Consider the following 14,427-nt stretch of genomic DNA (forward strand, 5'->3'; position numbering starts at 1 on the left):
GTGCACAAAGCAATAGTGTATGGGTTTTATGGTTCCTTGTGTGAAGCTTCCTCTACCTCTTTTTTAGGCTGGTTGTTGCACTTTGGATGCAGCAAACGTGGAACTAATTTCAAAAAGTCAACTGTATAAAACAACAGCAAATGATGACCTGAAAACATTATGTTTTTGCTATGGATAAAGCAATGTTCAGAGTAAAAAAACGAATCAATTTTTACATGAAACACCTTTAAACGTTACTGGGTTCATGTATATCAAAGGCACCTATAGGAACTGTACGTATTGGAGTACTTTGAAAATTATTAACACGCTTAACCCCGGTAAATTTATCCTGCGAGCAGAATGAAATGCTTCTTATTGTGACTTTAATCTGAATGCATTGTGTTTCAGTATCTGTGTCATTCTTATCTGAAATGAATCTTCCTGTTTCTGAGTGTTTGCTTAATTATGCATCAGCCTCTGATTTGCACATTTGTGTCAGGGTGCCCCATAAAAATCCCAACGAGCTAAGCCTCTTGTGGCTCAATAGATGGCAGTAATATCCCTCAATCAGTGCAGTATGAATCCCCTTCGCACCTAAAACACATGAATATGCAGACATGTGCGCGCACACTTGGTGAATAAGCGCTAGGCACAAAAACATAAACAAGGATGCACGTATAGTCAGGAAGAGAAAGCTCTGAAAGGGCCAGAAGACATGGGATAAAATCGCAATGGCAAATAAAATTAAAAGATAAATCCATAAGAAATCCCTTTTTTCTTGATCTCTGCAAGTTTTCAGGTGATATAGAAAAGCCCTGAGCAAATCAAACACCACAGAGGGAGAGATGGGTGAGCGTATGAGTTGGAGACTGCCGCCTCTCTGCCTTTGTTGTCAAATTCAACACTGGCACTGTATCTTTCTAATAGTCTGATGAGGAGAGGGCAGAAGAGGCGCCTTCAGCTCCAAGATACTGTAATGTGTGAGCTTGTAAAGATGAAATCAATAGCAGCAGCACCTTCACAGGGCATCGGGGAAAAGCCGAAGTTCCAGCTCAATACAATTCGTACCTATAACTGACAGAAACGTCTCATTCTGCCCAAGCGGCTACCGCTCAGAGGTAAAAAGCTGCGCTATGAATAATTGTGGAAACCATTTAATTGTGTCTCTTTGTGAGCAGTCTGTGTTGTGGTTGTTGTTTTTGTGTGTGTGTCCACCCCCTTAAGATAGTCCCTGTGTCGTCATATTTGTTGGCAGGATGCTTTGGCAATCATTTGAATTCCCCAAGTATGTTCAGAAGATGTCAGGGAGTAGTCTCTGATCTTGTTTAATATGTGACCAGCAGCTACAAATTACAAACTCCCAGAAATGAGGAAACACGGGTCCTTCTTAATCTCCAGGGAGAATTCGCTTTATGTTTCGGTTGCACATACGCAAAGTCTCTGATTGTCTCACCCTCGAGTGTAGCCGTGCATCTGGGAATCTCCTCCCCTTAATTTAGCTTGCGTTCAAACAAAAACAAATAATTGCGACTTTTTTTAGTTGAAACAAGCAGTTAATTTTTTTTATTCAGGCTGTTTTGACGCTCCATACTGGATGGCACCTTGTTGCTTTGGACAAATTAAGCGTTGGGGTTTGAAATTCTCTCCATCTTGCACTGGTTGGGTTTTCATAATTCTGTTATTTTCTATTAAAATTAAATGCTAAAGGAGGAGGGAAACCCATGTTTTTCAAATATACTTTTCTAGTGCATAGGAGAGGAGAAAGAGCAAAGCGGTGCAATGAATAAAGCAACATCCTGGTTGTCGTTGTTGCAAATCATGCAACAGTAAGCTAAAAACATTTTAACTATCTGAAAATTCAGTCCATATTTAATCAGTTTTAGGCCTTGTTTACACAACAACGATTCAATGAAAACAGATTTTTTCCCCCCCATTTCTATTAACATGTTTTCATGAACACATTGTCTCTGTTTACACAGTAATGGTAGACGTGGAAAAGGCATAATTCCCTCGCCTCGCCACTAGTTGGCGCTATGTTCTTTGAAAACTTGAAACTCTAAATGCGCATGCGTAACAAAAACCATTCTACCTGAATGTCCCTACAACAGTCGAGATGGCAGAGAATAAAATATTTCTATAGACAGACGACGAGATTCAATTGTTGCTAACAGCCCTAGTTAGATTTATGAGTCAGAAGCACAAACAATACTTTGGTATCCGCCATTGTCAATAGTTTCTTCTTCTGTGGATTGTATGTTTTGCATCATACTGCACATGAGCCAGGGATTCCCTGACAGAAAATATCTATTTTGTCTGTTTACATGAAAATGGACACAGGGACATTTTTGAACCATTGCACTCTGGAACCCGTTCTCAAATTGTGCCTTCGTCAGAGAAAACATTTGCGATTTTCGAGTAAATTAACAGTACAAACGCAACGAAACTCTTCCATTTTCACCAGAAATCATTTCTGTGCAAACGGGGCCTTGGAATGGGTTCCAGAGTGCAATGGTTAAAAAACATCCCAGTGTCCAATGTCGTGTAAACAGAAAAAATATATATATTCTCTGTCAGGGAATCCCTTGGCTCATGCGCAGTATGACGCAAAACACAACGGCTTCCTACAATCCACAGAAGAAACTATCGACAATGGTGGATACCATATTGTTTGTGCTTCTAACTCATAAATCTAACTACGGCTATTGGTAACAGTTGAACCTCATCGTCTGACCATAGAAATATTTTATTCTCTGCCATCTTGACCGTTGTAGTGGCTTTTAGGTAAAACAGTATTTGTTACACATGCGCACTTAGAGTTTCAAGTTTCAAAGAACATAGCACCAACTAGTGGCGTGGCGAGGGAATTACAACTTTCCACGTCTACCAATTGCTGTGTAAACAGAGATTGTAATTAGAGTGTTTTCGTGTAAATGTGTTAATAGAAATGGGAAAAAATGTCGGTTTTCATTGGATGTTGTCGTGTAAGCACGGCCTAAAATTGTGCCAGAGAAGACATTTGCGACTTTCGTGTAAATGAACGGTACAAACGCAACGAAACTCTTCCATTTTCACCAGAAATCATTTTCCTGTAAACAGGGCGTTAGAAAAGTTGAGATCCAATTTGTCACAATTCACTTTATTTTCAGGATAGATTGAGGTTGAGTAGCTCTGAATTTGTTTCTCATCATTATTATATTCTAACAATAAACTATTTTAATGGGATTTAGGTAGGCTTTAGTTTAAAATCGTCCACCTAGTTCACAAATCGTTTAGGGCACATTTTGTTGTAATTATCTGTCTGGTTGCTTCCATTTTTAATAGTTTTTGTTCCATATGAAACACAAGCATTGTAGATACACTTACTGTAAAAAGAATGTGTAGCCCTCCATCTCCTCGGTGGAGAGGTTTTCCACTGAAGCTTGCATCTGCTCGTGTGCCTGCAGAGGCGGTGCACTTCTGCCGCTCACGCTGGGGCCGCAGCTATTTGTCTTCTTGATTGGCTTCTTCTGTGAGGAACAGAAATCAGGGAGAACACATACGGATGTCATTTGTAATCAAAGCAGGAAACGGGGGCCTTTGAATTTATCTTGGGGGATGCACGCGGCGACACCAACAGTGTGTGTGGCATTTTCGGGGACTTCACCTATATCTCACCAGCGCCTCAATTGACACGAGACACGAATGACGGCGAAATCGCATACGGCACGCCATCCTTCAAATTGAGTTCATTTGGGGAAACATGCATACAGTGACGGTGGCGTTAAGTATGTGATATCAGAGCAGCTGGCACAGTTTTTCTCCCCCTTCCACACAAGTCGTTTACTATCACCGTCATAAACACAAACTGAGTTAGGAAGTGGGATTTAATTTTTTTCACCAAGGTACTCACGAGCAGATAGTATTTGTTAAGCCGCCAACATGTTAACGGCTTGCTTTCCCTGGCCCTGTTCGCCCCGTCTGTGTTGCCCTTGGGTGGGCTTAGTGGCTTTCTGCTTGAAGTTGTGACATACACACTGATGTATGTTAATGAGATCCACAGTTGGAATAAGCCACCTCTCTTTTTCTCCTTCTACCTTTCCCAGTTCCAGTTTGTTCTTCCTCATCCTTTCCTACACTCCATCTCTCACTCTGCTTCTTCTTCTGAAATAAACTGGACCCAGGAAGTTGTAAAAGGCCAGAGTCCCATAAAAGCTCTATCCGTTTTCATAGGGCAATCTATGCCAAAGCAAGCTTGGATTCCAGAGTGATGATCACAATAAAAAGGTAGAAAGAAGCAAGAGGGAAAGCAGAGCGAAAAGAAACGCAGGAGATATATAAACCACAATGTTCTCTGGTGTCTTCACACAATAAATTTAATGCAATACCTTAAGAGGAGGGTTCAGTATATAGCTGGATTCCTGCCCCATGGGCAAAGTGGTTGCCTGGAGAAAATTCATTTTAATTAGGCCTACACTGCAGGTTGAAGGGCTGAAATCTGATCCCTTGTGCTCCCAGGCTGGGGCAGGTTGGAGATCACTCCACTTAATCATTAGACAACTGGGTTCAACACCACAACGTTTGACAGGTTTTAAAAAACGGGACAGAAAGGGGAAGAGAAAACATGGTCTGTGGAGGTTTGGGAGAAATAAAACATATCAACACACTCGTTTCTTTAGCTGGTCGCTGATTAATGGCGCTCCGAAGAGCTTCTGATGCATCAACAAAAGGAGGTTAGCAGGAAGGAAAACTTGTTGGGATGGAGAAGAGAGAGACAAAAGCAGGTTTGATGTTCACCAGCGTCTAACTACCTAAACAACAACATCAAAACAACAAAATGCCGCCGCAGAGGCACCGCGGCCGGGATGGACCAGCAATGCCAGATCAGCACAGAGTAATTTTACAATTACCACTTCAAAGTATGGCAGGTAACATGAAAGCTTTGATTAATTTAGCTTAAGTCTTCTGTAGCACAGGAAAAGGCGAATATTTAGATGATTTGGAGAAGAAGAAAAAAAGACTGGCGTTGCTGATTTCACAGAATCTGAGCTGCTTTGGCTTGTCAAGCAGATCAAAACTGGCTTTGAAGGCTGAGAACTACCTGTTAGTGTGAAATGTATTTTGACAAATCTCAGATAATAAGCCGGGGAGGCGTGTGTCTGTAGGGTCTGGAAAAAAGTGGGGTGGAAAAGAAACAGGAAAGCAGAGAATACTCATGTTTAGGGTTTGAAACTAGTCCCGGTAAATCTCAGCGTTACCTTGAAGTGAATGGCTTCCTCTGCTTTCTCCACACATGAGTCACTCTTTTTCCCAGTGTTTCCACAACTGGCTTCTGGGGAGTAATGCTTTCCTGCATCTCAGAAAAGAAAATGAATGTGCAGTTAGCATGCAAAACCAAAAAAAAGATGTTTATTTTTTGCATCGTAATCCATACAACACCGCTTAAAACATGTTAAAAGTGCAGAAATAGCCGGTTTGAGAAATTAAAATAGAGCTGCATGATTTAAAACATTCTGAAGCAAATACAAAATACTTTAAAAAAAAAAGTTATGCAAAATATACTTAAAATTTGGGATTTTTTTTATTCAACAAATCAAATAATTGTTGCACAATCTGCTCATTCATCGATTGGAATTTAGACCAACTTTATCTTTTATAGTCTTGTTTTCTTTCTTCTTCTTTGTTCACACAAAAGTATTAAGACATCTTGTTCTGCTTTCATGAAAGATGCAAATGCACCAAAGTTTTGATTTGTTTTCTGTGCAGAGGAGCCATTATTAACTGTCACTACTCGATAATTTCTGTCTCCACCAGAGCTGAACCATACATTAGAGCCTTTTGACACTCTAATGTATGCAATTGAAAACTATGAAATATCAAAACAGGAATGAAGTTGGGTGGCAATACATTTCCCCTTTCTTCCATTTATTGTAAAATTACATTTGAAGTGTTTTCCATCCTCCATTTTCCCTCCTTTTCCCCCCTATCTGTCTCACTTCTTTTGCTGTAATTTAAATGGTAAGCTGCCAGATGTGTGGCTCATGCTTGAAGTGTTGAGGATCTGCATTATTTAGCATATTAACATTCACAGAATTTAAAAAAAAGGGTCTCCTGCTTTGCCTGGAGGTTGTAATTAAGTAAACCTTAGCTTGGGATGTGTAAAAATCTCACTATGTGAAACTTTCCCCCCGATGGAACCAATCACATCTATATAATACATACGGAAAACTCAGGAAAGATATACATTTTTTTCTTGCCACGGGATTAAATATATCAGTAGTAATAAGTTAAATATAGGCCGCATATAAAACATCTTTCTGACAGCTAAAGTGCAGTACATGTAAATGGGGTGAAGAGTCTGCTCATCCCTGTTTTAAAGTGACTCTAAAATCAGATTTTTACAAGAATGGGTTTTTATTTACCATCACTCTGCTGGTAAACATTTAGAGCTTTCACGGGTGAAGGGTAATAAAGTTATATTTGCTCTATTCTTGGGATAAAAATATTTATTCTAGCGTTTTCTTGGCGTTACATAAGTGCAATCTCAACTGAGTGTCAGCATCGAAATCAGTCAAATGTATGAGTAGAAATTATAAACATTCTTTAGTTTAATATGGACATTTTTGCACTTTTAAAAGGTTTAAAGTATTAAAGTGACATGCAGAAGCAATGCCTTGAACATATTTTGAGAATTATTTGTTTAACTTTAAGCAAATAGTCAATTAAAGCCAACCGCGTGCATGTCCTTGTGCAGATAACCTGAGACGGAACAGCGCAACACAAGACAGTATTTTCCACACGTATACACACACTGCTACGTACAGTACGCACAAACCTTTCAGCCTCTATTAGCAAAAACAACTGTCCAAACCCATGGACTTGGATTCCCCCATGGATTTGCGTACTTTCATACCACCAAACGCACACACTCGTTACAGCAGGCCCCACTTGCTGGTGGTCAGATGCTGTGGAACCAAAATCAGTGCGGAGGCAGCATCGACAGCTCTGACAGCTAAGGGCTACGTCCGTGAACTCAGAGCACTGGAGCCGCCACAACTCCAGCCTCTCCGGGCACCCAAGGCCAACAATGAACTCCTTGTTATCCCCCATGTGCTCTGAGCTATGTTAAGACCAGCGCACATGCTCATCCAGCGCCGCGTCAATGCACCCACACACCGAAAGGCAGAGATATCAATGCAGAAACTTGCATATATGCACAAATATTTTCAAGGGTAGGAATATAAGAGTGTTGCTTACAAACAAAGTCAGGTTGAGTAAAGAAATTAAAGCCTTCGGGCTGTCCCTCTGTAGTGCTTGTATCACCATGTTAGTGATGGAACTGGAGCGAGATGCCAGTTCTTGCACACCTAGCCCCCTAATTGCCCAATGACTGGTTGAAATTTGCAGAAGTATTGAAGGTTAGCAACTCACAGATTGCCCCTGAGTCCATAACAGGATGCGGTGTTAAGGTTGCTACGATACTGCAACGATCCGGCGTTGCTTCACTCAAGAAAGTGCTTTTCTTTTAATCCACTGCATTTTAATGGCAGCAGCAGACCGAATTATAATATGTCCTTGTTTGTAACTATTTTAACATTCTTGCTTTTACATTTGTCCTTCGATTGGATCATTCGTTTTGCATCGTTGGTGCAAACCTATGGATTTTCTTTACATATCTTTGAGTTATATCACGCCTAGCAATAGGTAAATAACATAGTTTTATTTATTATTTTGCTTCAAAAGTTACTAAATATTTAATATCAAAGATCCTTTCTAATTCCTTTCTTTTCCTTTGTGTCTGTCCAAGAAATAAATCAAAAAGCACGATAAGGTTTGACGCAACATTGTGGTTGGAACATCAGATAACTGGGTGCGTCCTGGAGGGGAGAGATTCCTGAAAGTGCAGGGCAGCGCTCCAACCAAGACATTTTCTTCTGAGCTCAAGGGTAAAAGTACTAAAATAAAATTGTTAAAAGAAAAAACTATTAAAAAAAACAATGAAATAGTGATACAGTTTCATATGCGTGCTCATAGTCATCCACTACGGGCGATCAAGAAACAAGACGCTGATCTAATTAGTCATTTGGGTTCAAACAAACCCAGTGTAACTGGATCATTCAGCTAATGTGAAAGGTCACTAAACCCAAAGCGCCTCGAGCTAATCAGAAGCCAAATACACTTCATTATGCTTAGACAAGTCATCTGAGGTAAATCAGATTATTATCATAATTCATCTCAATCACAGATTTATACATTTACACAAAACAGCTTTCACGGCCGTCCTTTAAATCTACGATTACAACTTGTCAGAGGTATTATCTTTGATTGTTCTGTAAAACTTTTTTTTTTTTTTTTAAATGAGGATTAATTATTTTAAGCCCTCAGGAACGCGGACTTCCTGTCTCGCTGTCAAACTCTGCTTCGTGTTTTGTATCGGTGACAGGCGGTCCCCGTACACTGACTTGGAGACCAATGAGTACAATCTAGAGAGAAAGTGTCCTCCGCATGGCTCCAAACATGGAGGCAAGAAAGAGGAAGGAAACGTCTGAGGACTCCACAGTTTGACTAAGAACTGAGAAAGGGAGGATAATTCATCCTTCTTTTCCATCCTGAATTGGATTTCCATTTTTGGCTAAGTTAAAGTTGTCCGTCCAATCGCGCCCTTCAGCCTTGACGTATCCCTCTCCATCTGACCGCCATAATTCACTCCAGAGGTAATGCAACACGAACTGATCTGTATGCAAACGAGGCCTAGACGTCAGGTCGGCTTAAAGAATGGTGCAGATGAGGTGTTGTTCTGGACACCTTTTGATCCGTTATTTTCACTCGCGGATCAGGTTCACTTCCTAAGCAACCTCCTCACCTGGCTGTTCGTTTCCCTTCATGCTTGTGCATGTGCGAGAGCTTGTGAAGTAGAGCACAAGTCCCCCCGATAGAAAGTCTGTTTTCTCCCTCTCCTGCGTCTTTGGAAAGGCAGTCGGTTCGATGGGGACACTTCCCTTGTGGGCGTTAGAATCTCTGTGGGGGGTCACAGGTCAGCTAGCGGAGGAAGCGACAAGCTGTGAAATGTAAAAGACCAATTTCTTCCACATGTTTCAGTGCTGGGAGAACACTGCCAAGCTGTCAGCCGGCATCACGTTTAAAATGGGCCAGGGTGCTACCCAACAGACCTGTCACAACTCATTTGTAATTAAAAAGCCTGTGTGATGTTTAAAGCAGAGCACCCCAGAAACTTTTCAGAACTGTTAAATAAAGATGAGCTGTGCAAGAACGAAAGAAAGGAAAGGGGGAAATGGAGAGTATTAATAAAGATACTAGCCAGTAATATTTGTCTTACATGAATACCAATATACAAAGTAGATGGTGTCTTTCACCAGGGTTATAAAGTTGGAAAAGTAGCTGAAAACTAAAAAAATAGCTGTAGTTATGCATTGTAGTAACAGCCAAAGTGTTGTGTCAACTATGGATAAAGTGAGCTTGTTTCATATTTTTCATCACGTCATCTTTTGTTTCTTGATCTCCTGTAGTGGATGACTGTGACTATAACACATTTTCTCATTCCCATTGAAATCCATATAAACGAGTATCCGTTACATGTGATAAACTATTGCACGGTTTTCAATAATTCCTGTTATTACATATGTTTTTTTCATAAAATGCACTGCCAACACAAAGATCCAAACCCTCCCTGAAGTGACTGAGGCTTGTTGTTGACCGGTCTGTCCAACCAAGATGTGTCCTTCACCGCTGCCGTCTCCACTGAGACATTCCCCGTGTTTGTTTCCTTTAGTTCATCACAGAGAAGTTCCCAAGTGTGGTTTCTTATCTCTGCAAGCCTGAGCAGCTAAAAACTGTGCAAAGGTTTACCGGTATCGCTCTTCGTCTTCTGGTCTTCCAACACAGTGATTAGACTGAGCACACACAGGATGTGATGTCATTGCAGAGCAGTCTATAGTTTATCGAAGCATCTACTAACACATCACAGGAGTACCACACTTGATTTTATTGCCAATATCTAGGTGCAATGAGTAGCAAGCAAAAAAAAAAAACATAAATTAAAAGCAATTTTTTATTTTACAGAGAAATTAGATTTTTACTTGGAAAAAAAAAACAACACAAACAAATCAGCCGAACAAACGGACGATAATAAAAACATGCTCATTGATTTGTTTGTTTTAATTTAACTTTTATATCAAAGTTCATGCTCAATAATCAAGGTAAAAAATCCAACAAAGTTCAGACAGGTCATCTGGATGGTTTCTTTTTTTTTGTTGAGACGTTTCGTCCTTAATCCGAAGGACTTCATCAGTTCAAGAAGCACCACAAACTCAGTCCCACAAGCAGCACACTCACATAGTGGGCCAACCAGTTTGATGGTGACAAGATGGTTCCTGGGGTCCACCCTCTTCTCTGTCGACTCCTCTGAAGCAGCCATGGCCAAAGTGGTTCAAAACATCAAAGTTCATGCTCAGTAATCCAGGTAAAAAATCCAGTAACGTTAAGTCAGTTCATCTGGACGGTTTCTTTTTTTTTTGTTGAGACGCTTCGTCCTTCTTCCTTACCATATTGTTGGCGATAACCATCAAACTGGTTGGCCCACTATGTGAATGTGCTGCTTGTGGGACTCGTTGGTGGCACCTCAGACTGATGAAATCCTTTGGATGAAGGACGAAACATCTAAAATAAAAAGAAACCGTCCAGATGACCTGACTTAACTTTGTTGAATAACTTTTATAAATTAAAATTTTGGGGGTCTGCTGCTTTTTCATGTTTACTAAGTTGATTTAAACATTTCGTTTAGCTCATGGGCCTTAAACGTGCATTCAGCATCACTGCTACCTGTGACAGTGCAGGTCTTACTAAGCTAACTGTACAGTGAATCTCTTATTTTGGTAGATAATATCAAAAAGGAAGTAATCTTTTGTTAATGTAATGGTTCTTCTGGTAAACTTTGCTCTATCTTTATATTAATTTACCCTCACGCACATTCAGCCTACATTCTTCTCTCCCTACTCTTTTTTTTTTTTTTACATTAGGAAGACATTTCGCCTCCATTTTGGAGGTTTTAACTCCTACCTGGCAGAGATGAAGAAGAGCAGGCGGAATGAGCTGACAGGTGAACAGGTGAACCCTGGTGAGAACGCACCGCAGTGGGTTCGCCTGCGTGCAGGAGCTGAATGGGCCGAGGACAGAGCTGTGGCTGTGACGGGCGCCGGGGCTGGTGTGGCGGCTGGGTTACCTCAGATGGTCCAGAAAAGAGATCAGGCCCTGAAGATGTTCCAGGCGGGAGCCTTTTCACCTGAAACACAACAAACCACCGGGAGGTCTGTTAAAACTATGGATGAGTCCTATAAACATCTGCATGTATTTTATTTTTCCAGCAACTTAAAATAGTGTTTTAGTTTATATTGAAGGACTCTGGACTGCCCTGGAAAACAGCATGAGTGTAACTCCCTTAGAGTCGTGTTGTCAAAATTCAGACAACTATTAGTTATTTTCATTATAAGCTAAAAAAGACTTCATATGCACAGAAACATTCTGCATGCGTTGCTCTGTGCATCAGCAAAGACAAAAACAAAACAAAAAAAAAGCTGAGTTTCAAAGCAACTGCTGACAATTGTGACGATAGTGTAATCCAAACAGCATGTTCCAGTCGGAGGGACAGAGAGGCAAAAGGAAAAAGACAGCAAGCATTGTTCTGGATTTTAATTCAATTAAGATGTTTACTAATCTAATCAATGCATCAGCTCAGAAGCATCTGGAATTATTGGGTAAAGATGTGTTTTTGCTTTTTCTCTCTGGGGACAGTTTTCAGTTTCTCTGTAAATGCTTTTTATCATAGAAAACCCAAATATCTAACCTCATCCTGCCTTTCAAACCTCCACAATGAAAGGAGCGGGAGACACGGAGGGGAAATCACTGCTGTGCATTTATTTAAACGTCTTTATGGATTCCTCTATAACAGAAATACCTGGAATTAATAATGAATCTAAAAGAAAAAAATGATAGCTCTACACAGACACACACAGATGTTAATTACAGAATTAAAAACTGAACATATCACTCGCTTTTATCCAGGAATTTTAGACTAAATACAATTTATGGTATTAAATGATGGAGCTGCAGCTGTTTCGGTTGATGCATTTTTTCATGAAACGTTGCTTAAATATCTCTCAACATATCAAATGTGATTTTTTATTTTTATTTATCGTTAATTTATACAGGGATAAGTGTAAAGCATTAACGCATACAGTACACTAGGGCTGAACAATTAATTGCATTTGCGATGATATCGCAATATGATAAAACGAGATTTTCTAATCGCGAAGGCTGCGATTTGCCTGCTCATGTGATCTGGTTACGTGACTTGCGAGTGAGCGGAGCGCAGCAAAGCAGTGCAGGGAGCGGGAGAAGTCAACATTGCATTTTAACCGGTTGCACAATGGCGTCAGGCTCGACAGAAGCTGATACATCTGAAAGTTTGGCACCAAAGAGCGGCGGCACGTCCGTTGTTTGGAATTATTTTGGCTATAAAAAAAGAAGACGCTGCACAACGACATGTGCAGAACCTGCCTCGCTGCTGTTGCTACCTCTCGAGGTAACACCACAAATTTTTTATCAGCACTTAAAAAAACACCACAAAGAAAGCCATTTATGATAGTTGCATGGATAGAACGCCAGCAAAGTAGCAGCCGACAGGATCACTGACCGAACTGTTTGAAGGTATTTCTCCGTATGAACATAATTCGAAAGGGCACGTGGAAATAACTAGAACAGAGTTCATAGCGAAATACACGATGCCCATTGATATAGTGACCAAGCCTGGGTTTATGGCTTTGATAAACACAATAGATAAGTCGTGGTACAGAATGCCCTCGCACACACATTTTAGCCAAGTTGCTAAACTGGAGCTACAAAAAGAAACGCAGAAACAGAGTTGCAGCGGAGCTGAAAACAGCTGAACCAGATTGATTTATTGATTGCGTTAATTGAAAATACGAGAAGAAAACATTGAAAAATAATTGCGTATTAAATCAAAATCGCAATATTGAGGTAAAAAAAAATCACAATGTGTATATTTCCCACAGTCGTTCAGCCCTACAGTTTATAGCCTGGTAATTTGCAATGTCAGTCTGTAGATGGGCATTCAGCAACATAAAAATAAACAGCTTAAAATGCAGTTTAAGAAGAATAAAACAGTACAGTGTTAAAACAGTTCATCAAACAGAACTAAAAACTGATCAAAACAACATTATTATAATAGAGTTAGTTATAAACTGGTTCTCTTTCAGAAACGGCTTCAGTTGATCTAAATCAGAACTATTCAACTGACGGCCCATGGGCCAAATCAGGCCTAAAGGGGAGTTCAGTTCAGCCCAGCAAAGGGTTCGTTTTTAAATAAAGATAGACTTTAAACCATAAAACAATCATACTTACTGACAATGACTGCTGGATGTCCAGCCCCTGAGCCATTAGCTTTCAGTAACTGTGGCCCCTGAGCCATTTGGTTGAATTGCCCTGATCTAAATCGTTATAGCTGTTTTTGTGCTGTCGTCAATTAGTTAATTGTACTTTTTTGAAGGTTTCAATAAAGTTCAATACATCTTTCATATGATATTTTGCTAACAGATGAACAGTAGTTAATGCTAAAGTTTTATACAGATATCCTGTGTGTGTAGTACTTGGACTTGCAGGTACAACCACACCAACTTTTAGCACATCTGTGAAATTTAAGTTTATTTTAGGTCAGTCAGGTGGGGCAGCCATCTTGAAATTGATTGGCTTCAAACAATAATTTTTAGAGGGACATCCAATTATTATTTCCTGAAAGTTTCATTAAAATCCATCCAGTGGTTCATGAGATATTTTGCTAACTGGCAGACAGGGTGGACTGCAATAGCAAATGCCAATCAAACACAGATCTTGTACAGGCAGCTAGCACTCAGAACATAAGTGGGCGATCAGGTTTAGCTACAATCACCACATATTTTTTTGCTCTAACTTTAAAATTGACAGAGCTGTAGACATTTAATGTTAGCGTAGACTGCTTTGCTTTGGCAGCCATTTTGAATTTGATGGACTCCAAAAGTTAATCAGCTATAGATGTCAACGCAGTGATTACTTGTTAAACAACTCATAGAAATGTGTCCAGTTGTTCATGGCATTTCTTGCTAAAATTAGAAACACACACACAAACAAAAACATTATTGCCCTTTCACTTTTGTGCAATAAGCAAGCACGCACCTGAAAGTACAGGTTGCACAGCCAGTGGTCCAGATCGGAGGAGATGAGGGCTTCAATCTTTTTAAACTGGTCCAGTTGTGAGCTGGGCTCCCCCCTGAGCAGTGGAGTCCTGAACCTGGGTCAGTGAGACAGACTGGTTGTGATCACTGTGCATCCAGACACTTGATGGTTGAACTACAAGTTAATGTAAATAAAACTTTTTTCCCCCCTCTCAGTTTGTTGGAAACA

General features: G+C 40.2%; 1 protein-coding gene across 1 annotated transcript in view; it reads right to left on the reverse strand.

The window, feature by feature from the left end:
• Window positions 1-14,427, reverse strand: part of ofcc1 (orofacial cleft 1 candidate 1) — a 163,393-nt gene that overhangs the window by 124,635 nt on the left and 24,331 nt on the right. Inside the window, 3 exon segments of the mRNA XM_037694000.1 lie at window positions 3,337-3,517; window positions 11,032-11,254; window positions 14,200-14,314. Coding sequence (XP_037549928.1) covers window positions 3,337-3,517; window positions 11,032-11,254; window positions 14,200-14,314 — 519 coding nt within the window.

This window comes from Nematolebias whitei, chromosome 20 (assembly GCF_014905685.2).
Source record: "Nematolebias whitei isolate Nwh7 chromosome 20, NemWhi1, whole genome shotgun sequence".
NCBI classification, from domain to species: Eukaryota; Metazoa; Chordata; class Actinopteri; order Cyprinodontiformes; family Rivulidae; genus Nematolebias; species Nematolebias whitei.